General features: G+C 42.2%; 1 protein-coding gene across 2 annotated transcripts; it reads left to right on the forward strand.

Moving 5' to 3' along the window:
• On the forward strand, positions 1-27,994 carry LOC139461214 (dTDP-glucose 4,6-dehydratase-like). 2 transcript variants are annotated; one of them, XM_071242820.1, is made up of 14 exons: positions 1-40; positions 8,695-8,756; positions 10,230-10,286; positions 11,737-11,791; positions 12,345-12,436; positions 12,874-12,987; positions 13,714-13,728; positions 19,079-19,232; positions 20,592-20,644; positions 21,985-22,111; positions 22,857-22,942; positions 23,701-23,814; positions 24,613-24,714; positions 26,837-27,994. In XM_071242820.1, exons 1-14 carry the CDS (start codon positions 1-3, stop codon positions 26,975-26,977), a joined length of 1,212 nt encoding a protein of 403 aa, XP_071098921.1. In that variant the 3' UTR covers positions 26,978-27,994. The 2 variants fall into 2 exon arrangements, with proteins under 2 accessions (XP_071098921.1, XP_071098922.1); XM_071242821.1 differs by lacking the exon at positions 13,714-13,728.

Consider the following 27,994-nt stretch of genomic DNA (forward strand, 5'->3'; position numbering starts at 1 on the left):
ATGGCGGAAAAGCAACGTGCACGCGTGCTTATACTGGGAGGTAAGGTTTATGTTTATGACTCAACCCCTTCTTGAGTATGGTAGGCGTGCATTGCACTTATGAACTGACTCATTGATACGAATTTTAGCTAAATATGACTGAGAAGTATTTCAAATTAACGATTTTTATTCAAAATCTTCCGTGTTGTTTTTCTGCTATATCAGCTGATGACAGCGATGGCTGATGAATTTATCAATAATTCCATGTGTCTGGCTTTGGTCGGGGTCGATGTTTCAGGCAATGAAACTTGTTCATCGTGAGTCAGAAGCTTACGTCTTTGCAGTTGAACCTGCATATAATTTATTCTTCACCTGGCTGGTGGTTAAATCTGTGATGTCCTGTTCTATAATAGGGTGGATTCAATTCGAACACGATCATAGTGATTATTCAAATCTTTGTGTTTGTGAACATGATTGTTATATTTACGTCATACAGAAAACTGTTCTGTCTTTCACACGAATGAGGGTCGAAATGTTCGACAAATATTGAATAATAAGACTTATTATAAGCTGATTAGGGCAAAATTAGTTATTCAAGGATAGATCTAAAGGAGGCCCAGGGCTAGTTCAAATTCCTGCAGGCTAGTACAGAGTTTCCCCATTGTTTTAACATTACAAGGGCATTTTATCTTCACCCGGGCTATAAAGCTTCTTAAATTAGTTCTAACCATGGTTATTTATTTTTATCATTAATTGTATGAGGTGTGTATATATATATATGTCATAGAGGAATGGTTCCACATGAATGAGTTTCATCGGGAAAACATATAGCCAGAATACATGTATGTTGGAAACATTTTCCTTGTTAACACTGTTCCATGGGAATAGTTCTCCCAGGGAAATATAATAGTTACAAAGCCAGGACAATTTCACTACAGGAACAGATATTCCTTTGACATATATGCTTCACTTTATAGGGATAAAACTCACTCCGTGGTCTAGTGGTAGAGTGTCTACCTGGAGAGAAGAAGGTCATGGGTCAGATGCCCAGCTGTGTCATACCAAAAGACGTTAAAAGATGGTACTTGTTGTTACCCTGTCTGATGCTCATTAAGGGGCTAAAACAAGGATTGGTCGGCTCGGAGTCAGTATACTGTATCTTTGTGGGGTATCCATGTTAAACTGCGGCATGATAACTCAGTGGGCTAGCATTGTAAAATTGGTATTACTCCAGACTAGTACAAGCAGCCACACACACACATATATTACTATATAAGTGCAATAATCTTGAACATGACGTTAAACCCCATTTCACCTTGCCGAGCCAAGCCTATATTTAAAACCGTTATAAACATCTTAAACATTATTTCATTTTTTAAAGTCCCAAAATGCTTACTCATCACAGCACTCAAAGCAGAAATATTTAAAAAGAGTGTCTACTTATTTCAAGATACCCAAGAAAGTACAAATATATTGAATACTCAAGGAAAACAATCACTACGAAAACAAGTGAGTAAATACTTAGCATGTTAAGGCCACACACCACAAAAAGTTTCTCATCAAATCCAGATGTGACCAAGCACTTTTCTTCTGCTTTTTTAACCACATTTATGTGTATGTAGTAATCTTTTCAAACAGTGAACGAAAGAAGACAACCGGAGACACTTAAATAAGTCTGAATATTTAATTCCAACTAGAAAAGTGCTGAAAGGACATTCCATGAACTTGGACACAACCAACATGACCAAACAACAACAGTTTTGTAAAGAGAAGATAACTCTCATTGAAGCCTAAAACTAAAAATGTGAAATATTAGGAATGGCTGAAGTTGGAACTGAAAAGAAAAATTGACCGGCTAGGTTTAACATGACCTGCTCGATGATGAGAAACATTTATGTTTGATTTTGGGCCAAATGCGTGTAACCATGGTAACATATATCTGGAGCCCAGCACCGGACACTGTTTATGTTGTCGACTGTTGGACAATGGATTGAGAAAATTAAGGAAGTACAAGGTTTCTTTCATAAGACACTAACACATATCTCATATCACTTCCTGATTTTCGACACAATTGTTATATATCTAGTTTCTTCAAACCGTTCATACTGTCTGTACCAAATCATTTTGCGTCTACTAGGTTGGAATTGTTTAGATGTAAATCATTTTGTATATGGATTAGTATTGGCTGATGTTGCTCAGGCAGAGACAGAAATGTTAACCAATGTATACTTGAGAGTCTCTCCATGTCCTTGGTGTACTGGATAGAGTGTCTGTGAAAGGTCGGTGGTTTGATCCCCAGCCTCAAATCAGAAGTACTTATTGTTATTCAGGAAGATCAGGGAAGATTAGGTTATCAGCAACCCAATAAGAGGTGACTATGCTTGTCGTAAGAGACTAACGGGATTGGATGGTCAGACTCACTGACTTGGTTGATGCATGTCATCATATCTCTCAATTGTGTGGATCGATGCTCATGATGTCAATACCTGGATTGTCTGGTCCAGACTGAATTATTTACAAACTATAATCATATAGCTGGAATATTGCTGAGTGTGGCATTAAACAACAAACAAAACTCCTTGTAACCCCGCCTGACACTTGGCAATGATATGATTAAGGTAATAAAACAAGAGTGGGGTATCCATGTTAAACTGTGGCATGGTATCTCAGTGGGCTAGCTCTGTAAAACGGTCATAAACACATATAGTACAAGCAGCCTCACAAACATGTTCATGCGAAGTAAGTACAATAATCTTGAACGTGACGTTAAACAATACCTCACCTCAATCAGGAAAATCTCTACAAATATTATACTTCAACTGAACATTGAACTGTTTTGAATGTCTTGCATGTTGTGATACTAGATCTTGGCACGATAGACGTAAAGCTAGTATAATCTTTTATGGACTATGCTACTCATACATATTCATTGGGCACAAAGTGACAAAATTGGAAATATTCAGATACTGACAGATAGTCAGATACTTGATGGGCAGAAAATGTATTGCGTCCCTTGGTCACGCCAGAAACCTATGATTGTGGGTTTGAATCCTGGTTTGCCCCGATTATGTTTCTAGGTTTGTCAGCACCATACCCGTGCTCGTGGGTTTCACCGAAGAGGTAAACGTCTAAGACCAGTTTCACTTCGGGCTTTCCTCCCACATTAAGCTGACACGCTGGGATACACTGTAGTTGACTGAAACTCTATCTTTACTCAGACATTACAAGTCAAAAGGAATGTGTACATCGTCAGAAAGAAATGCGAACAATTGCGACTTTTGGTGTAACAACTGAGCTATAGTGAGTTTTTGTCATCAAACAATATGTCACGTGACTAACCACGGGTCCGGGTAGTCCTGTGAGTACCCGGGTCCTAATCTGGACCCACCCGACCCGAGTACCCAAGTTATCCGTCCCAGCCCTAATATGTTGCCATGTTGCCCAGAAGTTTGTTGTTTAACGCTGCACTCAGCAATATTCCTGCTGTATGGCAGCAGTCTGTAAATAATCAAGTCTGGACCAGACAATCCAGTTATTGGTATTGTGAACTTTGATCCACGCCATCAGGGTTGGATGAAACGGCATCAACCAAGTCAGCAAGCCTGACTCTCCGATCTGTTACGTTGTCTCTTACGACCAGCATAGGTATAGCTGGGGACCAATTCTAACCTGAAATCCCCATGGGGACTATATGTTAAGGCTAAAACCTTAGGGGGTGTTTTATCTGACTTCTAATCCAAAAGCAAAATCTGAAACAACATTTATCGATAATATTATTTTTCCAACACACCTTCTGGACGTATTACACATCATGCAACGTTCATGTACTTAAAAAGAGACTGTTAAAGTATTTTGATTTATCCGCGCCTCTATAGCCTAGTACTAGTAGTAGCTCATACACTAGAGACAACGAGTATGAAGGTTGCAAGTTCAGTCCACTTGGGCTGGGATGGGTAACTCGGGTACTCGGGTCGGGTGGGTCCTGATTAGGACATGGGTACCCACATGACCACCCGGATCCGTGGTTAGTCACGTGATATATTGTTTAATGACAAAAACTCACTTTAGCTCAGTGGTTACACTACAAGTCCCTAATGTTCCCATTTCTTTCTGACGATGCACACATTACTTTTGATTTGTATATGTTTGAGTAAAGATAAAAATTCAGTGAACTTCAGTGTACACATGATATGATTGTTTGATGCATGTATTTATGTTGTTTTGCCAGGGCTGCGGTAAAACAATCCCCAATCAGACATTTTGTTCCTAACTCTTGAGACCTGCAGCGGGAACCCAGGTTGGGTCGGGTAATATCATGAATATGGTGTCGGTTACCCGGGTAGTAAATTTGGACTCGTCCCAGCCCCACAATCCACAGAAATATTCTTTTGATGTTACATCTATCCATACATTTCCTACAGTTAGCATTGTAATGTGTAGCGGACCATTTGATATTCAGGGGTGGGCAGGCTTGGATATGTCACAACAATGTGTTTTTTTGGCCAACAGTCAGAAGTTCAATATATTTCAAGCATTCGACCCCCCCATCCCCCCCCCCCCCCCATGAATATCAAATGGTCTGACTGTTATGTAGAGGATTTAATTTAATAGCGGGGACTTTCAATAGATTATCCAGGGGACAGAGTTATATTCTGTAGGAAGTTCCTCGTTCCTGCTACAGGTTTATTCTACGAAAATAAGACTTCATTAAAACCATGACAACACTATATAGAGTTTTATGAATAAATGGAGGTGTTCACAGCTCTGTAGCAGGGCCGGGGTTAAGGAAGAGTTGCTTGTGAAGACAAGGGTTAAAGCAAACTAAATTGCAGGAATGTTATCTTGCCTAACATTTTCCTGTGTGTGTTGAGAAGGAAGAGAAAGTTTGTCATCTCCGTGGTGGTGATAGCGGATTGTTTACAAACATTACTTTCTTGAACACAAACTCAGTCAATTTGTTACTGGATGTTGGTCAAGAAAAACACATCTGTTCATGAAAAAAGCAAACATTTGCTGATAACGCAAAAACTGTCTTATGATATCAGCCATTTTATGTGTGGCATGCAGAAAGAAATGGAGACTTGCTTACTGAAATAGAAAATATTCAAGCCAGCATGATTAGATAGCACGATGCAGTTTTGATTCCGTGTGTTGATAAGCGTATTAACATGAATACCAGTGTTTTTCTAGGATTTTAAAACAAATTCCCCTGACGGGCTAATTGGAAAATTGTGATTTTTCATTCAAAGTTCATTTTTCCTCAGTTCAAATTGATATTGCTGGAATATAGAGGCATAAAATCATACTCACTCACTCACTCTTAAATTTAGAGGTAGGCCTATTTTAACCTTTTATTTTCAGGTTGCATTTAATGCAATGATATATATAACTAAGCATTAAAACCTCTTCCCATGTATTGGTCCTGTTTTCAGTGGAATACAGGATATTTCTACAAAATCATAAAATTAGTTGAAATGAATTTGGAAAACTCTTATTTCCATTTTGAGAATTTTTAATGAAATTTGCAGCAGACTTGGGATAAATATTGGCCTGTGCCAGTGTGAGCAGGTCGAGATATTCGCTTGAATAAGGAAACAAAATGTGTCTGTTTCCGGTCGTATTCCAGAAGTTGGTTCCAGATCATCGAGATAAATATCTTGTGGTGTCAACTGCCACCTGCTTAATTTTCCTTGGCCGTCAAGACATTAAGTGTAAACTACAAAGTGAATTGATGCGAGAATTTAATTCTCTTCTTTCTCTACAGGGGCATTGGTGGCCCAGTTGTTTAAGGTGGTGAACTCACTGTGCCAAGTTCATCATTAGGCATGCCAAAACCTGTGATCCTGGGTTTGAATCCTTGATTCAGTCTTGTCATGTCTCTTGGTTTGTCTGCTTCATACCCTTGATCTTGGGTTTCACAGACATCTACAGAGTTAATTCTGGATTTGATAAAAGGTAGACCTTACCACCCACTTAACCCCCAAAATATGATACTCGACTTGCCAATTCCTTTGAAACATGTGAAGTGTATACTTTGTTTCTGGGTCCTCACTTTACAGGCAACGCTTGAAAATCCGGGACGGAATGGGTCTTCAGCAACCCATGCTTGCCATAAAAGGCGACTATGCTTGTCGTAAGAGGCAACTAACGGGATCGGGGGGTCAGGCTCGCTGACTTGGTTGATGCATGTCATCGTATCCCGATTGGGTAGATCACTGCTCATGTTATCAATCACTGGATTGTCTGGTCCAGACCCGGTTATTTACAGACCTCCGTCATAGAGCTGGAATATTGCCGAGTGTGGCGTTAAACAACATATAAACAAACACACAACAACATAATCATGAAGAGCAAGAAATTCATTTTAACGATACTTTATAAACAAAACCATGTTGCCATTGTCCTGACTGTAGGGCCTGCTTCATGGTGAGACATCTTCTACTATATAAATATACATTGTCTGGCTTCTGTTTGACACCAGCATGTGTGAGAGTGTCACATGTAGGGTGCTGCCGAACATCTTTTGTTTCCTCTAAACAGAAAAGACATAGGACAAAGAATGTTTGAGAATCTGATACACACTGAGTGTAAAAATACACTTTTAAAAAACACCCATGTCTGAGGTGTTTAATGTGTCTTCAACAAGCAATGTTGTTATTGATAGGGGTGGTGTTATGGGAGTTTGTTCCCCGTGGAATACTGTTCAAGCTGGTATATCTCAACATTGCTTCTTTTAACAAGGGCATGTTCCACAATGTCATTTCCACAGAGGAAAAGAGCTTTAATTGATAGACAAATGTTTGTATGATCTCCAAATCTAGAGTGTCAATATTACCGAAAGGAAATGTAAATTTTTCTAATTTGAATTGATGGCATGTAATTTGAATACCCCCTGTAGGGTCATCCTCGGGCACCTATATGACATCAGGCCTCTTTCTTTTTTGTGTTAGAGATTTAAATGATAAAAAAAGATTCTGGTGAATGGTCGAGAAAAAACCATGGGAAATATTTTTTTCAAAGTGATCCTGAAGAAGAATTGTGGGAAGGCAAAAAGGATTGAAATATTTTTTTCAAACATACATTTTGTTTCCCTTTATGAAGTGAACAAGCATGGATTTATCTTAGCATCCAAACCAATTATAATTGGCAGGCAAATTGGAAAATAAATTGCTATTTTGTCCATTGGAATTTTGTTTAAAGTTCTTTTTTTCTTTACATGTTTTTGAAATTCTATTCTTAAAACTTTTAAATTCATTCAACATTTGTGAAATGTTAGATTTAGATTAGCAAAACCCCCTTCAGTATCAGAGGTAAAAGTGAAGGGGTCCAGGTCCCTATGGGTTTGATGCTAGGACCATGGAGAGACTTGAATCTTTGAAATGAGTGAGTGAGTGAGTGAGTTTGGTTTTACGCCACCTTTAGCAATATTCCAGCAATATTATGGCAAAGGGAAACCTGAAATGGGCTTCACACATTGTACCCATGTTGGGGATCGAACCTGGTTCTTCGGTGTGACGAGCTAATGCTTTAACCACAAAGCTACCTGACTGCCCCTCTTTTTGAAATGAAGATTTTGACAAGGACCCAATGACTTTTACCATGTACACCTTACATATGAACATGAAATGTGATGATAACTGTTCTGTGATTCCCTTGTTACCATGGTTACTTGTAGATTTGAGGAGACATGCAGCTATTGTGTGGTGCCACATGTTTATCCTCATTCTGCTGCAGAGTTGCCTCCCCTGGACACGTCAGAAACCTATGATTGTGGGTTTAAATCCCTGTTTGCCCCAGTCTAGGTTTGTCAGTACCATCCACCATCCCACCAAAGTGATAAATGTCAAAGACCTGCATACATGATAAGATTGGGCTCTCCTCCCACATTAAGTTGACACACCATGATAGAACTGGAATACTGTTCAAATCAAGGGGTTTAACCTAACCCACTCACTCATTTTATTCTTAGGTTGGAGCCCACCCACCCGCTCACTCAGCGCTGGATTGATGGAGTCGACAGAGTACAGCACTTGATGCTAGTACATGGATAGGAGGTGTATAACTGTCTATATTTTCTGTTTTCAGGCACCGGCTTCATTGGGAGGAACCTGGTACACTACTTGATGCTAGTACATGGATAGGAGGTGTATAACTGTCTATATTTTCTGTTTTCAGGCACCGGCTTCATTGGGAGGAACCTGGTACACTACTTGATGCTAGTACATGGATAGGAGGTGTATAACTGTCTATATTTTCTGTTTTCAGGCACCGGCTTCATTGGGAGGAACCTGGTACACTACTTGATGCTAGTACATGGATAGGAGGTGTATAACTGTCTATATTTTCTGTTTTCAGGCACCGGCTTCATTGGGAGGAACCTGGTGCACTACTTGATGCTAGTACATGGATAGGAGGTGTATAACTGTCTATATTTTCTGTTTTCAGGTACCGGCTTCATTGGGAGGAACCTGGTGCACTACTTGATGCTAGTACATGGATAGGAGGTGTATAACTGTCTATATTTTCTGTTTTCAGGCACCGGCTTCATTGGGAGGAACCTGGTACACTACTTGATGCTAGTACATGGATAGGAGGTGTATAACTGTCTATATTTTCTGTTTTCAGGCACCGGCTTCATTGGGAGGAACCTGGTGCACTACTTGATGCTAGTACATGGATAGGAGGTGTATAACTGTCTATATTTTCTGTTTTCAGGCACCGGCTTCATTGGGAGGAACCTGGTACACTACTTGATAAAGAATGAATTGGTTGCAAAGGTAAGCAATAGGGCAATAATATGGTTGCTAGGGTAGCCTGATAAAATGGTTGCTAAGGTAAGCTCATAATAGGGTTACTTGTAAACTGATAAGATATATGCTAAGGTGCACAGATAATATGGTTGCTAAGGTAAGTTTATAATATGGTTGCTAAGGTAAGTTAATAATATGGTTGCCATGGTAAACTGATAAGATATATGCTAAGGTAAGCTGATAATATGGTTGCTAAGGTAAGCTGATAATATGTTTGCCATGGTAAACTGATAAGATATATGCTTAGGTCAGCTGAAAATATGGTTGCCATGGTAAACTAATAATAAATATCCTAAAGTAAGCTGATAATATGGTTGCTTGGATAAGCTGATAATATGGATGCTAAGGAAAACTAATAAGATATATGCTAAGGTAAGCCGATAATATGGTTCCCATGGTAAACTGATAAGATATATGCTAGGGGGACAGATAATATGGTTGTTCAGGTAAACTGATAATATGGTTGCCATGGTAAACTGATAGTATGGTTGCCATGGTAAACTGACAAGATATATGCTAAGATAAACTGATAATATGGTTGCCATGGTAAACTGGTAAGATATATGCTAAGGTAAGCTTATAATAGGGTTGCCATGGTAAACTGACAAGATATATGCTAAGGTAAGCTGATAATATGGTTGCCATGGGAAACCAACAAGATATATGCAAAGGTAAGCTGATAATATGGTTTCCATGGTAAACTGATAAGATATGTGCTAAGGTAAACTGATAATATGATTGCCATGGTAAACTGGTAACATGGTTGCCATGGTAAACTGGTAATATGGTTGCCATGGTAAACTGATAAGATATATGCTAAATTAAGCTGATAATATGGTAAACTGGTAAGATACATGACTTTCCTATGAGATCACATTAATGAACATTTCATTCAGTGAGGGAAACAGGGTGGTAGGGTAACCAAGTGGTAAAAGCAGTCGCTCGTGACATTGAAGACCCGGTTCAATTCCCAACATGGGTACCATGTGCGAAGCCTATTTCTGGTGTCACGCCATGATATTGCTGGAATATCGCTAAAAGCAGCGGAAAACCATACTCACTCACTCACTGCTGGACCCATGGGAATTCTGGGTAAGACCTTAGGTCCCTAGCAGCCCATGCTTGTCGTGAGAGGCGACTAAGTGGATCAGGTGGTTGATCTTGGTGATTCAGTTGTTAACATGTCATGGTATCCCAATTGCGTTGATCGATGCTCATGTCAATTACTGGACTGTCTGGTCCAGACTCGATTGTTTACAGACCGCTGTCATATAGCCTGAGTATTGCCACGTAAGGCACTAAATACCAAACAAACAAGGGAGACAACTCATACAGTGTTTGGAGGGGAGATAGTGATGGCTGTCTTCTTGTCTCTTCATGGAGGAAAAGTCTACAACTGACAAAAGTTGCTGGTGATAAAGAATGTTGCTTGTGTTTCAGGTGCGTGTTGCTGACAAAGTTCCCCCCCAGATGGCGTGGCTGAACCCCCATCATACAGTGAGTAGCTATGGTAACAGTGATAAAGGGTGCCGTTGCACAAAGCTATCTTAGCGCTAAGGTAATCGTAGCTCCAATACTTTGACATGGACTAAGTGCTAAGGTTGTTTTGTACAATGACACCCTGATTGCCAGGTTCCTTACCTCCCCTCATCCCTCCTTATTGACAAGCCCTTTCTTACTCCGGGGCACGGGTGGCCCAGTTGTCCAAGGCACTGCAATTCGCTGTGCAGAGTTGTGTCCCTTGGGCATTCCAGATGCCAGTGATCATGAGTTCAAATCTTGCTTTTCCCTGACCATGTTTCTAGGTGTGGGTAGGATAGGTCTTCAGCAACCCAAGCCTGCAGTAAAAGGTGACTATTTTTTTTGTAAAAGGCTACTAACGGGATCGCGTGGTCAGGATCGCTGACTTGGTTGATGCATGTCATCGATCCCAATTGCGTGGATCAATGCTCATGATATTAATCACTGGATTGTCTTGTCCAGACTCGATTATTTACAGACCGCCGTCATATAGTTGGAATATTGCTGAGTACGGCGTTAAACAAATAACCAACCAACCAACCAATCTAGGTTGTCAGCACCATACCCGTACCCGAGGGTTTCACCTTAATGGTAAACATCCAAGACCTGCATCAGTTTGGGCTTTCCTCCCACATCAAGCTGACATGCCACGAATACTAAGGCTTGAAAAATAAAAGAATTAGTTCTCACTCTTGTGGCGGCCATAAAATTTCCGAGTCCCATGATGGGATTCGAACCACGGACCTTCTGATCAGAGGCCGGACGCCTTGTCCACATGACCAAAGAGGTTAACCCCGTCAGCAAGCTGACAAGGTAAGGATGTCATCTGTGGGATGACTCCACGCCCTGCTACATACTCCCCCATCAACAGAAGGCACGTCTCGGGCCGCATAGTAGGGTACTGAGGCTTATTTTGCTCAAATTTAATATGAACGTGCTCAGCCCCACGTTGGGCGCCAATGTGGCGGCCATAAAATTTCCGAGTCCCATGATGGGATTCGAACCACGGACCTTCTGATCAGAGGCCGGACGCCTTGTCCACATGACCAAAGAGGTTAACCCCGTCAGCAAGCTGACAAGGTAAGGATGTCATCTGTGGGATGACTCCACGCCCTGCTACACTCTAAGGCTAAGGCTTTTGAAAATATAGTGCAGGCGAGCGGGCAGTGTTGTTGTTGTTTTTGTTGTTGTTGTTGTTGTTGTTGTTCAAGCCCGTATGTACCCTAATTTTGTTTTCAATAATATCGTGAAATCATGTTGTTTTTTAGTATATATTTAAAGATTTTTTATTTTTTTAACAATGGAAATAAAAACGAAACCTGTGGCAGAATTTATGATGATGCGGGTGGAGCCTGAGAACCAAGAATATTAATTTTTAATCCCAAATCACTCTCTGACTTACAATTACTCTGTGTTTGTGTTTCAGGAATCCTTCAGCAGCCCCAAGGTGGAATTCCGACACTCCAACCTCATCAACCCAGGTATCTTGTATTCACACTGTATACCCAGGGCTTGATTTAAGGAACCTGATCTCGTAACTTGCACCAGGTACACGTCGATATGAAAACCAAGTGGCACCAAACAAAACCAATTGCACCCTGGTCAGATCTTTGTTTAGCGGTAGCGAGAACTAAGGTCTGATTTTAATGAGATTGTATTAGGGTGCACCGGTGCATGGTTTATATTATACCGGTGCGTGGATTGTGTCAACTCCCAAATTAAAACAATATGTCAACCCAGAAATCTGTCTGTCAAAGAACCTAGTGTGAACCCACAAACAACCAAAGTCGGATACAATCAACAAATGAATTACAAAACTAAGCCTGCAAATCAATACAAATTACTGTACAGCAATTACATAGAGTGGTAGTACAATATTCAGTGGCAACAAATAATATGATGGCAGTGGTCAGTATCAAATACAAAAATACAGTGGTGATAGCAAAAGTCAGTAATAATAATAATATATATTCACCATGTACGGTAACGTTTGACAGATTTTCTCAACCATCTAATCTCTTTTTCTCATTCCAGCTTCTGTAGACAATGCGTTTGCTGATGACGGAGAGGAGTTTGACTTCGTAATAAACGTAGCTGCAGAGACAAAGTATGGCCAGACTGAACCAGTAAGTATTTCCCCCGTGAAGATTCGGGTTTGACTTGGTCTCTTTCGCCCGTGTAGATTCAGATTAAAATTAGTCTTCAGCAAACTCTGCTTGTCGTATATGGTGACTACAGGATCGGGTGGTCAGGCTCACTGACTTGGTTCATGCATGTTATCGTATACCAATTGTATAGATTGGTGCTCATGATGTCAGTCAGTCTGGTCCATGCTTGATTATTGACAAGGAGGGCACTGTCTGTCTGAGTCTCAACTCTGCCATCACTCACTCACTCACTCACTCACCCACCCACTCACTCACTCACCCACTCACTCACTCACTCACTCACTCTTTCACTCACTCACTCACTCTTTCACTCACTCACTCACTCTTTCACTCACTCACTCACTCTTTCACCCACTCAGTCTTTCACTCACTCACTCACTCACTCACTGTTGTAGGTCTACAAGGAGGGTGTTGTACGTCTAAGTCACAACTGTGCCGTCACTGCAGCAAGACACAAGGTCAAGGTCTACATGGAATTTTCTACTGGTCAGATGTACTCTTCAGATAAGGTGAGTTGCCTCCCTTGCTATTAATGTCCAATTGAAGATGAATGAAGGACACATATCTGCCAAACTTTCTGTAGACGGAGCAAGGTATTTTGTGGAGTGATATTTGAAGGAATAATGACAATTATTTTTTCCTTGAAATTTGGTACAAACTGTAATTATATGAGTGAGTGAGTGAGTGAGTATGATTTTACGACTCTTTTTGCAATAACCAGACAATAGCCAGGAACACCAGAAATGGGCTTCACACATTGTACCCATGTGGAGGATCGAACCCGGACCTTCAATTTAACAAGCGAACGCTTTAATCACCAGGCTACCCCACCACCCCTTTAATGATAGGGATAGATAAGAGCAGTCAGTACTCTGATAACCTTCAATACATTATATATTTGAGGTGCAACAATCTGTTATTCGATCGGTAAACTGATCATATCAATTGGATTCCTGAATTTGATTATTGATCACATTATCATAAAATCAATAACAAACCGATTCCCCACATCGGTACAATGTGTGAACCCCATTACGGGTGTCCTCCCCACCCACCCCACTTGATATTGCTGGAATATTGCTAAAAGCAGCAAAAATCATACTCACTCACTCACTTAAAATGGACACGTATATGAGGTTCCGAGAGCTTATCAACAATCGATTATTGATTTTGTTTCCAAGTACATTATACATAATGAACACTTTGTGAACTGATGCTGACTTTACTGTTCCAAGCCTGAAGACGATATTGTAAGTACTCCATGCAAGTGTGTGTTGTGTTTGACCTAGATAGCAGTGTCGTCTTGAGATGCTGATGTTGTGTAGCCCTAGTGCATCATTCTGCATGTTTCAGCCTCATTCTGATCCTTGGTTTGTCCACTCTTGGCCATCTTCCCAGGCAAGGGAGTTAAATGACTATAAAAGTCCAGTTTCCACCCTTGCCGAAATGGGCTGGTATCATGGAGTTACATTTTGGCTGGACTACTGAGTCTATGCATAGTCCAATCAAAATCATGCAAAATCAAAATCCGGTTCATAAACTGTCGTGCATATTTCGGTCGATTACAGGATTTGCAAAGCATGTGCACCGCTAACTCGTTGTCAAGAGATATTTTCCAAATCTTTTCATGTTTTTAATCAAGGTGCTCACGCAATGCACGTTTTAAGTCCCGTTTTATCACAACACAGACCTTGATTATCAATCAGATCGTCTTGACTGGGTGCCACTGTTTTGTTTGAAGCAAATGCAAGTGATACGAGAGGTGGAATCTGATTGGTCTAAAGGAGAGGCTTAGAAGGGACATAACTCGTAATAGCCACTGGTGGCGCTACGATAGAGCCCAGGAATTCCAGCCTAGTTCGGCAAGGGTGGAAACTGGACTTTTAAAGTCAGTTAACTCTCTTGCCTGGGAAAGATGGCTCTTGGCCTGTGCTCCCGACCCGAGCTCGTGACCCGTGCTCGTGGGTTTCACCAAAGTAGTAAGCCTGTCACTCAGGGCTTTCCTTCCACAACAGACTAATGCCCTGTGACATAACTGAACTTTGCAGGTCTGTCAAGTACATGCTGAACTGGTGCCTTTGGCTATTTAGAAATTTTAGAATTTTTTATTTTTTACGTTTCCATGGCAACAAGACGGACCTAGGTTCCAAACTCTTCTTTTTTTTACAAGTTCCACCTTGGTTAAAAAAGGTTAGGGTTTGTCTAGATTTAATTATGTCAAATTCTGCAACAGGGGCGGGGGATATAGCCATGTTAGTAGCAAACTCTTGTTGTAATTTGGGATGTTGGCAGCTATGGTTGAGAAACCCAACTCCCCCACTCCCTCCAGCTGCATGCTTCACCGGGGTGATGATCCTCAGTTTGTCAGCTCGATATCGTGGTTCTCTACCACAGCAGACCTTCCCCTCACGTGAAGTGGCCACGCTGTCATATAACCTGTTTCCTAAATATTGTTCAAATTAAACCAAATTTTTTCCAAGACATTTTCGAAACCTTCAATTCTTATTGGACCGCTAAAGGTATCACTATACAGTAGGCGATGACATTGCTGATGACTGCATTACTGCCAAGAAAATATTTATTCTTTTGCAAACCAGCCATTTGGCAATTTCAAATACCAATCTTAATTCTTTAACGTTGCTAAATAACGTCGTGTGGTTCTTACATTATTTACAGCAAGCGTGGCAATATATTTCAGGCAGGACATTTGACGGACAAGTACTTGTTGAGAGTGTATTGTAAGCTTCAGTGACATCAATGACTTTTGTCCTTGCTCTACCTCCTTCGGCTTTGAATGAAATCATGTTTGCAACCTCTCTATTGACCTCTACACATGAGATTATCTTCTAGATCACACAGTCACTCTCACTGCATGTTGAATGTCACTGCTAGCTTTGTCCTTGTTGTCTTTCCATGACTGTCATTATTGGGATTCCGGGAAAAAATGGTCCCTATCATGCCAGCGCTGAGGTGTTCTAAGGCAATGGTTCAGATGGACTCAAGGACCACTCGGACCACTCAGCTGATGGGTACTCGTGCAGTGGTCTGGTTCAGATGGACTCCAGTCTTACATCAAGGACCACTCACCTGATGGGTACTCGTGAAATGGTCTGGATCAGACGGACTCCAGTCATTCGTCATGGACCACTCACCTGATGGGTACTCGTGCAGTGGTCTGGTTCAGATGGACTCCAGTCTTACATCAAGGACCACTCACCTGACGGGTACTCGTGCAGTGGTCTGGTTCAGACGGCCTCCAGTCCTACGTCAAGGTCCACTCGGCTGATGGGTACTCGTGCAGTGGTCTGGTTCAGATGGACTCCAGTCCTTCGTCAAGGACAAATCGGCTGATGGGTACTCGTGCAGTGGTCTGGTTCAGACGGACTCAAGTCTTACATCAAGGACCACTCACCTGATGGGTACTCGTGCAGTGGTCTGGTTCAGATGGACTACAGTCCTTCGTCAAGGACCACTCGGCTGATGGGTACTCGTGCAGTGGTCTGGTTCAGATGGACTCCAGTCTTACATCAAGGACCACTCGGTTGTCGGGTACTCGTGAAATGGTCTGGCTCAGATGGACTCAAGTCCTTCGTCATGGACCACTCGGCTGATGGGTACTCGTGCAGTGGTCTGGTTCAGATGGACTCCAGTCTTACATCAAGGACCACTCACCTGATGGGTACTCGTGCAGTGGTCTGGTTCAGACGGCCTCCAGTCCTACGTCAAGGTCCACTCGGCTGATGGGTACTCGTGCAGTGGTCTGGTTCATACGGACTCCAGTGTTACATCAAGGACCACTTGACTGACTGGTACTCATTCAATGGTCTGGTTCAGATGGTCTCCAGTCCTACGTCAAGGTCCACTCGGCTGATGGGTACTCGTGCAGTGGTCTGGTTCATACGGACTCCAGTGTTACATCAAGGACCACTTGACTGACTGGTACTCATTCAATGGTCTGGTTCAGATGGTCTCCAGTCCTTCGTCTAGGACCACTTGGCTGACAGGTACTCGTTCTATGGTCTGGTTCAGATGGACTCCAGTGGTAAGTCAAGGACCTCTCAGCTGATGGGTACTCGTGCAGTGTGGTCTGGATCAGATGGACTCCATGGGTCCAAAATATTTATTCTTTTGCAAACCAGCCATTTGGCAATTTTCAAATACCGATCTTAATTCTTTAACGTTGCTAAATAACGTCGTGTGGTTCTTACATTATTTACATCAAGCGTGGCAATATATTTCAGGCAGGACATTTGACGGACAAATACTTGTTGAGAGTGTATTGTAAGCTTCAGTGACATCAATGACTTTTGTCCTTGCTCTACCTCCTTCGGCTTTGAATGAAATCATGTTTGCAACCTCTCTATTGACCTCTACACATGAGTTTATCTTCTAGATCACATAGTCACTCTCACTGCATGTTGAATGTCACTGCTAGCTTTGTCCTTGTTGTCTTTCCATGACTCTGTCATTATTGGGATTCCGGGCAAAAATGGTCCCTATCATGCCAGCGCTGAGGTGTTCTAAGGCAATGGTTCAGATGGACTCAAGGACCACTCGGACCACTCAGCTGATGGGTACTCGTGCAGTGGTCTGGTTCAGATGGACTCCAGTCTTACATCAAGGACCACTCACCTGATGGGTACTCGTGCAGTGGTCTGGTTCAGATGGACTCAAGTCCTATGTCAAGGACCACTCACCTGATGGGTACTCGTGCAGTGGTCTGGTTCAGATGGACTCCAGTCCTCCGTCTAGGACCACTCAGCTGATGTGTACTCGTGCAGTGGTCTGGGTTCAGATGGACTGCAGTCCTACGTCTAGGACCACTCGGCTGACGGGTACTCGTGCAATGGTCTGGTTCAGACAGACTGCAGTCCTACGTCTAGGACCACTCAGCTGACGGGTACTCGTGCAATGGTCTGGTTCAGACAGACTCCAGTCCTACGTCAAGGACCACTCGGCTGACGGGTACTTGTGCTGTGGTCTGGTTCAGATGGACTCCAGTCCTACGTCTAGGACCACTCAGCTGACGAGTACTCGTGTAGTGGTCTGGTTCAGACGGTCTCCAGTCCTACGTCTAGGACCACTCAGTTTGACCTTGGCCAACATGATTTGGCAAGACTGAAAATTGGGACTAGTTTTGTGCATGTGACAGTCACATAACAGTCACATGACACAGCACAGCCTGGGGGCTGCCGACTAACCTATGACTGTAACGCACAGAAGAACCTGTCTTAAAAAACCAGGCATCACTTTGTAGGAAGCGTATTCAGCAGAATCAGACATTACACGTTTTGCAGTGAATATCACTTCTCCGTAGCCGCCTGAGGTATTTAAGATGGTACCGGGATAAGCCAAGTGCACCCAAGCCCATCTAGGACTTGGGTACCGGACCAGGTGAGATAACTCACATATTTACCTGTCTAACACGTATAGTGCAGAGATGGAAGAGAAATTTTAAAGTATAATCTTGGGATGCTATTTGAGGCTCTATCATGCTGAAAATAATATCAAAATGTTGATTATGTGTCAAAAGGCATTTTGTGCACGCCAAGTTGGTGGTTCCAGGACATTACAAGTGCGATACACAATACATACCAGGGATTTGTCTAGAATTCCAAACAAAGTGCCCTTGGCAGGCAAATGTGAACCCAATTGTTATTTAGTTCATAATCGGGATTTCTAAAGGATTAGTAATAAAACGTACAACTGTAAGGATAACAACTTCTGGCTTATTGCATATGGAGACGTTTCAATGTAGATTCTTACACTGTTATCAAACTTTCTTGAAGGTTGATATTTTTGTAATTTCAGCGGTATGTTCTCTTTTCCTTTGAGATAATGTCCTTGGACACATTTATTCTTGTGTCCTCAGACGAATATGTTCTTGTGTCCTCAGACAAATATCTTCTTGTGTCCTCAGACACATATTCTTGTGTCCTCAGACAAATATGTTCTTGTGTCCTCATACAAATATATATTCTTGTGTCAGACACATTTATTCTTGTGTCCTCAGACAAATATGTTCTTGTGTCCTCAGACACATATGGTTTTGTGTCAGACACATTTATTCTTGTGTCCTCAGACAAATATGTTCTTGTGTCCTCAGACACATATGTTCTTGTGTCAGACACATTTATTCTTGTGTCCTCAGACAAATATGTTCTTGTGTCCTCGGACACATATGTTCTTGTGTCCTCAGACACATGTTCTTGTGTCAGACACATTTATTCTTGTGTCCTCAGACAAATATGTTCTTGTGTCCTCAGACACATATGTTCTTGTGTCAGACACATTTATTCTTGTGTCCTCAGACAAATATGTTCTTGTGTCCTCAGACACATATGTTCTTGTGTCAGACACATTTATTCTTGTGTCCTCAGACAAATATGTTCTTGTGTCCTCGGACACATATGTTCTTGTGTCCTCAGACACATGTTCTTGTGTCAGACACATTTATTCTTGTGTCCTCAGACAAATATGTTCTTGTGTCCTCAGACAAATATGTTCTTGTGTCCTCGGACACATATGTCCTTGTGTCCTCGTGTCCTCGGACACATATGTTCTTGTGTCCTCATACACATATGTACTTGTGTCCCCCAGAAAGCCAACAAAGAGGACTGCAAGTGTGACCCTTGGACTCACATGGCCCGACACAAGCTGGAGGTCGAGAGGGACCTCGAGAACATCCCCGACCTCAACTACATCATCGTCAGACCTGCCATCGTCTACGGACCAGGGGATAAGAACGGTTTAAGTAAGTAATGTGTCCTGATTAGATTGTTTTCAATGCTGGCACAAGAAAGGTACTCAAGGGTAAAATATTATCTGCAAAGAATTAATGAGAGAAATACCAGCTGTAAGGATGGAGGGTCCCTTTGAGCTGATTTCTTGCCTGTCTTCCATTGGGCGGTCGGGTAGCCGAGTGGTTCAAGCGTTCGCTCATCACGCCGAAGACCCGGGTTCGATTCCTGACATGGGTACAATGTGTGAAGCCCATTTCTGGTGTCCCCAGCCGTGATGTTGCTGGAATATTGCTAAGAGCGGCCTAAAAACCATACTTATTTACTCACTCCATTGTCTGCATCCAATGTTTACCTGTAAAAGTTTGATGCCTAGTGTCATGCGATATTGGACTAAGAGTTTCATTGTTTGTGACATTACAAACAACATTTTACAGATATTGGGGGGAAAAGAAAATATTTAAATTTAAAGTCAAGAAAAAGTGTGTGAAAATCATCCTCGATTATATAGGGTATATTATCGCCATTCTACTTCGTTTCAGAAGTGACAGCACCATTTTGATCTCTTGTCTCTTGCAGAATTTCTGTCTCATGAGAGAGATAATTGGATGGCTATTTTTAGATCTGTGACATTTGAATAGACATGTGAAGATCTGGCTTAGAATTGGTCTCCGGCAAAGGTGAAAGGCGACTATGCTTGTCGTAAGAGGCGACTATGCTTGTCGTAAGAGGCGACTATGCTTGTCGTAAGAGGCGACTATGCTTGTCGTAAGAGGCGACTCACTGACTTCGTTTATGCATGTCATCGTATCCCAATTTATGAGATCGATGCTCATGATGTCAATCACTGGATTGTCTGGTCTAGACTCGATTATTTACAGACCGCCATCATATAGCTTGAATATTGCTGAGTGTGTTGTTAAACAACAAACAAACAAACTAAACATCTGAATATGGCTCAAATTGGCGCTATGGTAGCAAATGGGTCCAGGATACTGATAAAAGTGGAAAGGTGATATAATTGAGGATGGAAACTCATTGAAAATCCAACAATCCATCCAAATAAATGTTAGTCACCTGACATATTGTTGCGGCTTGAGGATGATGACTAGAGGAGTAAAGGAGCCGGTTGAAATAATTGAGACAGGTCCAGACCATCCAGTGATTGACATTATGAGCATCGATCTATGCAATTGGCATAAGATGACATGCATCAACCAAGTCAGCGAGCCTGACAACCTGTTCCCATTAGTGGCCTCTTACGACAAGCGTAGTCGCCTTTTACGATCAGTTTTAACCCAGAATCTTCACATGACTATTGCATTGATAGGCACAAACCTTTATGTGATAAATATATGTATCTTTGTCGGCAGCTCCGCGTCTGATAATTGGTGCGATATACAAGTACATGAAGGAGAAGATGAAGGTGAGTGTCCACACCTTGGAACGTAACGGAGGGGGGGGGGGGGGGGGTGTGTGTGTAAAACCACTCACTCACTCACTCACTCTTTTGTATGACCAAGGTGGGAAACCTCACTTCTTTCCTGTCTGATCTGGTATCAACATAGTATATACCCCCGTGGTCTAGAGGAAGAGCCTATCCCGGCCATGTCATACCAAAAGACGTTAAAAGATGGTACTTGTTGTTACTCTGCCTGGCGCTCGGCATTATGGGGCTAAAACAAGGACTGGTCGGCTTGGAGTCCGTATACTGTGTCTGAGTCGGGTATTCATGTTAAACTGCGGCATGATAAGGCAATAGTCCGGACTAGTACAAGCACCCACACACAGGTACATGCACATCGCTATGTAAGTGCAATAATCTTGGATTCCATTTCACCTCAACAGGTATCAACATCTAAAAAATAAGTTTTATCTAAGACAATCTTTGCTTGTCCAATAAATTATCAGCTCAAATAAAATACTAATTACATTAATATTTATGTATTTCGGTTCATTGTTGACTTTTGGAGGAATTATTTGCGAGTTCAATTAGTAGCAGACATGTTTATTTTTCTGTCTATATATGTGTAGCAATATAACTTAGTCGCCACGATATACTACCTCTGAATTTTAGACAGTAGACAAATTGAAATTTATGTCACATTGGCAACCATTTTAGTTGCAACTTTTAGGCCTGGAGTTGAAGACTTTATGTATTGAATGACGTTATTTTGATAAACAACTCCCACTCATTGTTTATTTCTTAGACCGCCTCCCGGCCGCGTCATACCAAAAGACATTAAATGATGGTACTTGTTGTTACCCTGTCTGGCGCTCGGCATTAAGGGGCTAAAACAAGGACTGGTCGGCTCGGAGTCAGTATACTGTGTCTGAGTGGGGTATTCATGTTAAACTGTGGCATGGTATCTCAGTGAGCTAGTACTATAAATCGGCATCGGTCCGGACTAGTACAAGCAGCCACACACACACACACGCGTACATGCACACATGCACGTTGCTATATAAGTGCAATAATCTTGGACGTGACGTTAAACCCGAGTTCACCTCACCGTTTATTTCTTAATTAACGTTTACTAGTCACTGGTAGTGTCTCATTTACGTCTGAGTAGTTCTTGCACCATATAATAACTTACACTGAAAGATGGAGTTTGGAACCGAGGCAAATCTATTACATCCTGCAGGTCAAGTGGATGATTATTGGTTGTAAAACCTGAGGATCATGAAAAAAGCACATTTCTTCATCTTCAACCTCATTTCACAAGGTGGCTTTAGTTTTGTAACATATGTCCCTGTAACCATCAGATGCTGTGGACCAAAGACCTGAAGATGAACACGATCCATGTGGAGGACCTGTGTGCGGCTGTGTGGACCTTGTGCCAGCAGGGCAAGCCAGGGCAGATATACAACCTGGTGGACAAGGGCGATACCAGTGAGTATGTCAGATATACACCGTGACACGCAGGGCAGATATACAACCTGGAGGACAAGGGCGATACCAGTGAGTATGTCAGATATACACCGTGACACGCAGGGCAGATATACAACCTGGTGGACAAGGGCGATACCAGTGAGTATGTCAGATATACACCAGGTGACACTCAGGGCAGATATACAACCTGGTGGACATGGGCGATACCAGTGAGTATGTCAGATATACACCAGGTGATACAAGCAGGGCAGATATACAACCTGATGGACAAGGGCGATACCAGTGAGTATGTCAGATATACACCAGGTGATACAAGCATGGCATATATATACAACCTGGAGGACAAGGGCGATACCAGTGAGTATGTCAGATATACACCAGGTGTTACAAGCAGGGCAGATATACAACCTGGTGGACAAGGGCGATACCAGTGAGTATGTCAGATATACTCAGGGCGATACTTATACATTCTTGTTAAAATCAAACCATTTACTCTGATATCTCCACACAAGATCTCACCAGGTGAACCCTGATTTTTTTTTATTTATGCTCATGATATCAAGCACTGGGTTGTCTGGTACAGACCCGCTTATTTACAGACCACTGTCATGTAGCTGGAATGTTGCTGAGTGCAGCTTTAAACAAACAAACAAATATAAAAATATTGTGCTTGTATTTCAGGAAATTATTGCGTCAAATACGCAGAAATGACGTGTCATGTTATTGTGATCTTCTCCATTTGCAGCACAAGGGAGAATAAGTGAGCTGGTGTCGGAAATCTTTGACATCAACTTTGACTTTGTCGGCTCCATAATGTCAAATATGGCCAAGGTGGGTAACAGCCGATGTTAGTGCTACGATCCCTTTCATGATTTTCGAGGACAGTCACCATTAATGTCGGGACTCGTTAAGATCCGGGGTAGAGTTGGTCTTCAGCAACCCATGCTTGCCATAAAAGGCGACTATGCTTGTCATAACAGGCAACCAACGGGATCGGGTGGTCAGGCTCGGTGACTTGGTTGATGCATGTCATCGTATCCCAATAGCACGGATCGATGCGTATGAGGTCAATCACTGGATTGTCTGGTTCAGACTCGATTATTTACAGACCACCAACATATAGCTGGAATATTGCTGAGTGCGGTGTTAAACAACAAACAAAGAAAACCATCTGTCCCTGAGGACAGTGGCTATATTTCTGATATTTGGGCCACCTCCGTGGTGTATTGGAGAGAGCATCTGGAGAGAGGAATGCCTGTGGTTCAATCCCCAGCTGCGTCATTATACGCATACCAAAAGATGTTAAACTTTAGTACTTGGCACGCTGTCTGGCGCTCGGCACGAAGGGGCTAAATCAAGGACTGGTCAGCTCGGAGTCAGTATACTGTGTCTGAGTGGGGTATTCATTAAACCGCGGCATGGTATGTCCCCGTGGACATTCTGGGTTAGAAGTGGCTCCCAGCAGCCTATGCTGGTCGTAAGAGGGGATTCAACTTGGTGACCTAGTTAATTGTGTGTCTACGTGGCCCAGCTGCTAGTCATAATATCGGTGATATTCCAAGGGGAGATAATTCCTCTTTTGGTTTCAGTTGAACATGACGAATGTGGTCGAGGACATCAACGACAAACACATGGCGCCATGGGCCGACGCCTGTCAGCGAGACAACATCGTCAACACACCGCTCAACCCCTTCATTGACCAGGTACAAAACTAGTCTCGTTGTGGTTGGCGGAGCCATCTCTGCATCTCAACTGTCTATGGCACAGTGGCAAGACGTCATTGACAAGTTGAGATATGAATGATCTATATCAACACCAGGTATCGACTTAACTGTGGCCCGTTGGCCTGTGGCCAGTTAAAATTACACAGGGCTTGCTGAAACGTAAAGTAGATGGCCCGTCAAGGCTTGTGAAAATGTCACCCAGCAACCCATGCTTGCCGTAAAAGGCGACTATGCTTGTCGTAAAAGGGGACTAACGGGATCGGGTGGTCAGGCTCGCTGACTTGATTGATACATGTCATCGATCCCAATTGCGTGGATCGATGTTCATGATGTCAATCACTGGATTGTCTGGTCCAGACTCGATTATTTTACAGACCGCCGTCATATAGCTGAAATATTTCTGAGTGCGGCGTTAAACAACAAACAAACAAACAAACAAAATGTCACCCCATCTCTGTGTATGTTTAATTTTTGTTTATTGGACACTGCTGTATGAGAAAATATTTAGAGGGATGAGGTCGTGTGAATGGTTAACTCGAAGAAAGATATATGTCGATCATCTGGGTAGAATGGCTACCGGATGCCATTTTGTAATGTGTAGAACAATGTCTTTATTTGCTCATAAAACACAAGGGGGCAAGGGGGCGCTTATTAGAGAGGGGCGCTCATTACATCGAATACGGTAATTTGATTGGATAGCTTTTTAACGCTAGATACAGGTATATTATGACCGGATGTGGGAGGCTGGAGCTGATGATGGTGGTGTGTGTGTTCCAGGAGCTGCTGTACAACAAGCACCTGTGCCTGGACCCCGCCCGACTGACAGACATGGGCTTCACCTGGGAGAGGCCGAGCCTCTGTGTCGACACACTCCGAGAGGTGAGCCCCTTCCCACACCATACACGATGGATGTACAGATTAGATCATCCTCTTTTCACCTTTTATGTGCTTTTTTCGTACCCTTTCAACCCTATTTTTCCACATGACACAACATTTAAGGATCTCATGTTGTTTTTAATTTGACTGACCATTTTTTTGTGGCAAACATTCTGGAACCTAACAAATTAAATAAACAGGTGCTACAGCCTATTACCCTATCTTAAGCCATAGATCGCCTCCGTGGTCTAGTGGTAGAGCGTCCGCCCGGAGAGCAAAAGGTCCGGGGTTCGATCCCCGACCGCATCATACCAAAAGACGTTAAAAGATGGTACATGTTGTTACCCTGTCTGGCGCTTGGAATTAAGGGGCTAAAACAAGGACTGGTCGGCTCGGAGTCAGTATACTGTGTCTGAGTGGGGTATCCATGTTAGACTGCGGCATGGTATCTCAGTGAGCTAGCACTATAAATCGGCATCAGTCCAGACTAGTACAACAGCCACATGCACGTCGCTATATAAGTGCAATAATCTTGGATGTGACGCTAAACCCCATTTCACCTCACCTCACCTTAAGCCATAATGTGACTAAGTCGTGAAGATCTTGGGAGACTCCGCTGATATTCTCTGAAATTGCTCGAAATAGAAACTAAACAATAAAATTATAAACTGAGTTTCGGAATCGCATTGCCTATTTATTCTCATCTTTCTTTTGGGCTTTGATATCCCGACCAGAAGATGGTAACAAAACACAGATTGTAATTTGTGAAACCTGCCTGGTGCCTTCATGATCTAGTGGATAGTGCTTCCATCCAGAGAGTATGATGTCTTTGGTTCAATCCCCGGCCACATCATACCAAAAGACATTGAAAGATGGTACTTGTTACCCTGCCTGGCTTTTGCCATAAAGTCTGGTCGGCTCGGAGTCAGTATACTGTGTCTGAGTGGGGTATCAATGTTAAACTGCCGCATGGTATCTCAGTGGGCTAGGGGCGGTCGGGTAGCCTAGTGGTTAAAGCGTTCGCTCATCACACCGAAGACCTGGGTTCTATTCCCGACATGGGTACAATGTGTGAAGCCCATTTCTAGTGTCTCCCACCATGATATTACTGGAATATTGAAAAAGCGGCGCAAAACCATACTCACTCACTCAGGGGGCTACCCATGAAGATCCGGGATAGAATAGGTCTTCAGCAACCCATGCTTGCCAGAAAAAGGCGATTATGTATTGGAGAAAACACGCACACAAGGTTTTGGTTGACAGAGCATGCCCTGGGGAGAGGGAAAAACCAAGGGGGCATGCTCTGTCTACCAAAACCGAGGGAAAGTGTTTTTCCATACTTATAAACCGAAAAAAGAAACTTAAAACAACATTGAACAACATTTTTATGTTTCGAACATACTTTCCATGAACCTTAGGAAACGCGCGTAAAATATCTGTTGCTGGCGTACGGATCTTGAAAGGACATTCTAAGAACCAGTGAGGCTTATCAACACCTCTGTAGCCTCATGGTACTCTCACTGATATGAAGGTTGCGAGTTCGATCCTCGGGAATATAAAAAAAACATTTGTCATTTGATTTGACATTTCATTACATATTACAATCTGAACGGAAATTATATTAATAAAATACCCAGGACATTATATAAAATCCTTGGAATATTATAGCAAATATGACTTGAATATCCTATAAAATCCCTGGGATATTATATAAAATCCCAGGGACATTACAACGTCCCTGTTTATGAGATTTAACCTGACTGGAAAGTAAAACCTCACAATAGGTTTATGCCTATAGAAAGAAGTCTCTTACTTAATAGCGATCCCAATGAATAGGTTTATAAGCTTGTTGTAAGAGGTGATCGGGTTTCCAGGCTAGCTGACTTGGTTGATGCATGTCATCGATCTCAATTGCGTGGATCGATGCTCTTGATGTCAATCACTGGATTGTGTGGTCCAGACTCGATTATTTTACAGACCGCCGTTATATACTTGGAATATTTCTGAGTGCACTATTAAACAACAAACAAACAAACAAACCCTAAGAGGGCTAACACTATAAATCCAGCATCTTGAACACAATGTTAAACTCCTTTGCACATGTATAGGACGTTGTATGTTTCAGGTCCTGGACGACTACATCAAGATGGGGCTGTTTCCAACATCCCTGCTGTCGGGGGAGGTGTTCTACAGTCAGCCAGTCGGGGACTTGGTGGACGGGGAGGCAGGGGAGGATGGAGAGGGAGGGGAGGGCGATACCGTGTGATGCGCACCACTGCGCGTATGGTACAACCACACGATGTAGATGTTTTAGTATCACGTGGGATGATACATGATTTATACACTTGCTTTTGTATATGTTGGTATGTTGTGTATACATTGATGGTGTGCGCGTGAAATGATGACAGGTTGCCTAGCAACTGAAATATATGTCACAGAACCATGTAAAAGCGCTGTTTACTGATGTTATGCATTCCAAAACAGCTTTTCCTGATATGACTGTGAGTGTCAGTGTTCTGTATTTGGCCAAGTGTGTTCAGTTTGAAAGCTTACAATCTTCTATGTATACTACTCAACATATGCTAAGGGCCACATCTGAGTGAAGATGACTATTTTGGCCTTTGTCAAATGTTGACTTGTAAGGCTAAAGAATATAACAACCTTGGTTCTCAGGCACTGCCCACATCAATACAAAGTCTGCTGCATGTTGAGTTTTTATTTCCATTTTTAATTTATTTTTTTTTAGAAATCCTAATACTTAAAAACAATGTGATCAGATATAGCTTTCAATTACTTCCCTTTACATTAGCACTGCTTTACTGCGCAACTTGTGTTATGGTAATGGCGGCAGTAGGAGTTTGTATACTTGTTTATGTAGGGAGGCCCTTTCCCAGGTTGATGGTACACAACTGATTATTTCGTAACATACTAGTTTGAACAAGCTAAAAACAAAAAAACACTGCCCACCCGCTCTATATTTTCTAAAGTCAGTGCCTGAGAACTGATTCTTTAATTTTTTAAACCTAATAGTAATAATATTTAGATAGTTATGCTGGCATATACATAAAGGTTATTGCAATAACAGTGGTTCATTTAGTGGTTTAGTATTACCCATGTTTGACACTCATGGACAATGAAATTACAAGTTCACTCCATGTTGGTACTTGACCCCCCTGGTGTCCAGGGCACTGTGCCGTCAGTAGGATCAAGTCAGTATAGTTCCAAGGAAAATGTAAAACATGCTTTTATTTTGTAGAATTTACATTTAAATTGGGCGCCTTTC

This window comes from Haliotis cracherodii, unplaced genomic scaffold (assembly GCF_022045235.1).
Source record: "Haliotis cracherodii isolate W230 unplaced genomic scaffold, xgHalCrac1.p SCAF_14, whole genome shotgun sequence".
Lineage (NCBI taxonomy): Eukaryota > Metazoa > Mollusca > Gastropoda > Lepetellida > Haliotidae > Haliotis > Haliotis cracherodii.

Excerpts from the sequence above, each read along its gene's own strand:
- LOC139461214 (XM_071242820.1), top strand. The coding sequence starts at position 1 with ATGGCGGAAAAGCAACGTGCACGCGTGCTTATACTGGGAG. Across the intron at positions 41-8,694 it reads ACGCGTGCTTATACTGGGAG|GCACCGGCTTCATTGGGAGG; the intron begins GTAAGGTTTATG and ends TTCTGTTTTCAG. Across the intron at positions 23,815-24,612 it reads TCAACCCCTTCATTGACCAG|GAGCTGCTGTACAACAAGCA; the intron begins GTACAAAACTAG and ends TGTGTGTTCCAG.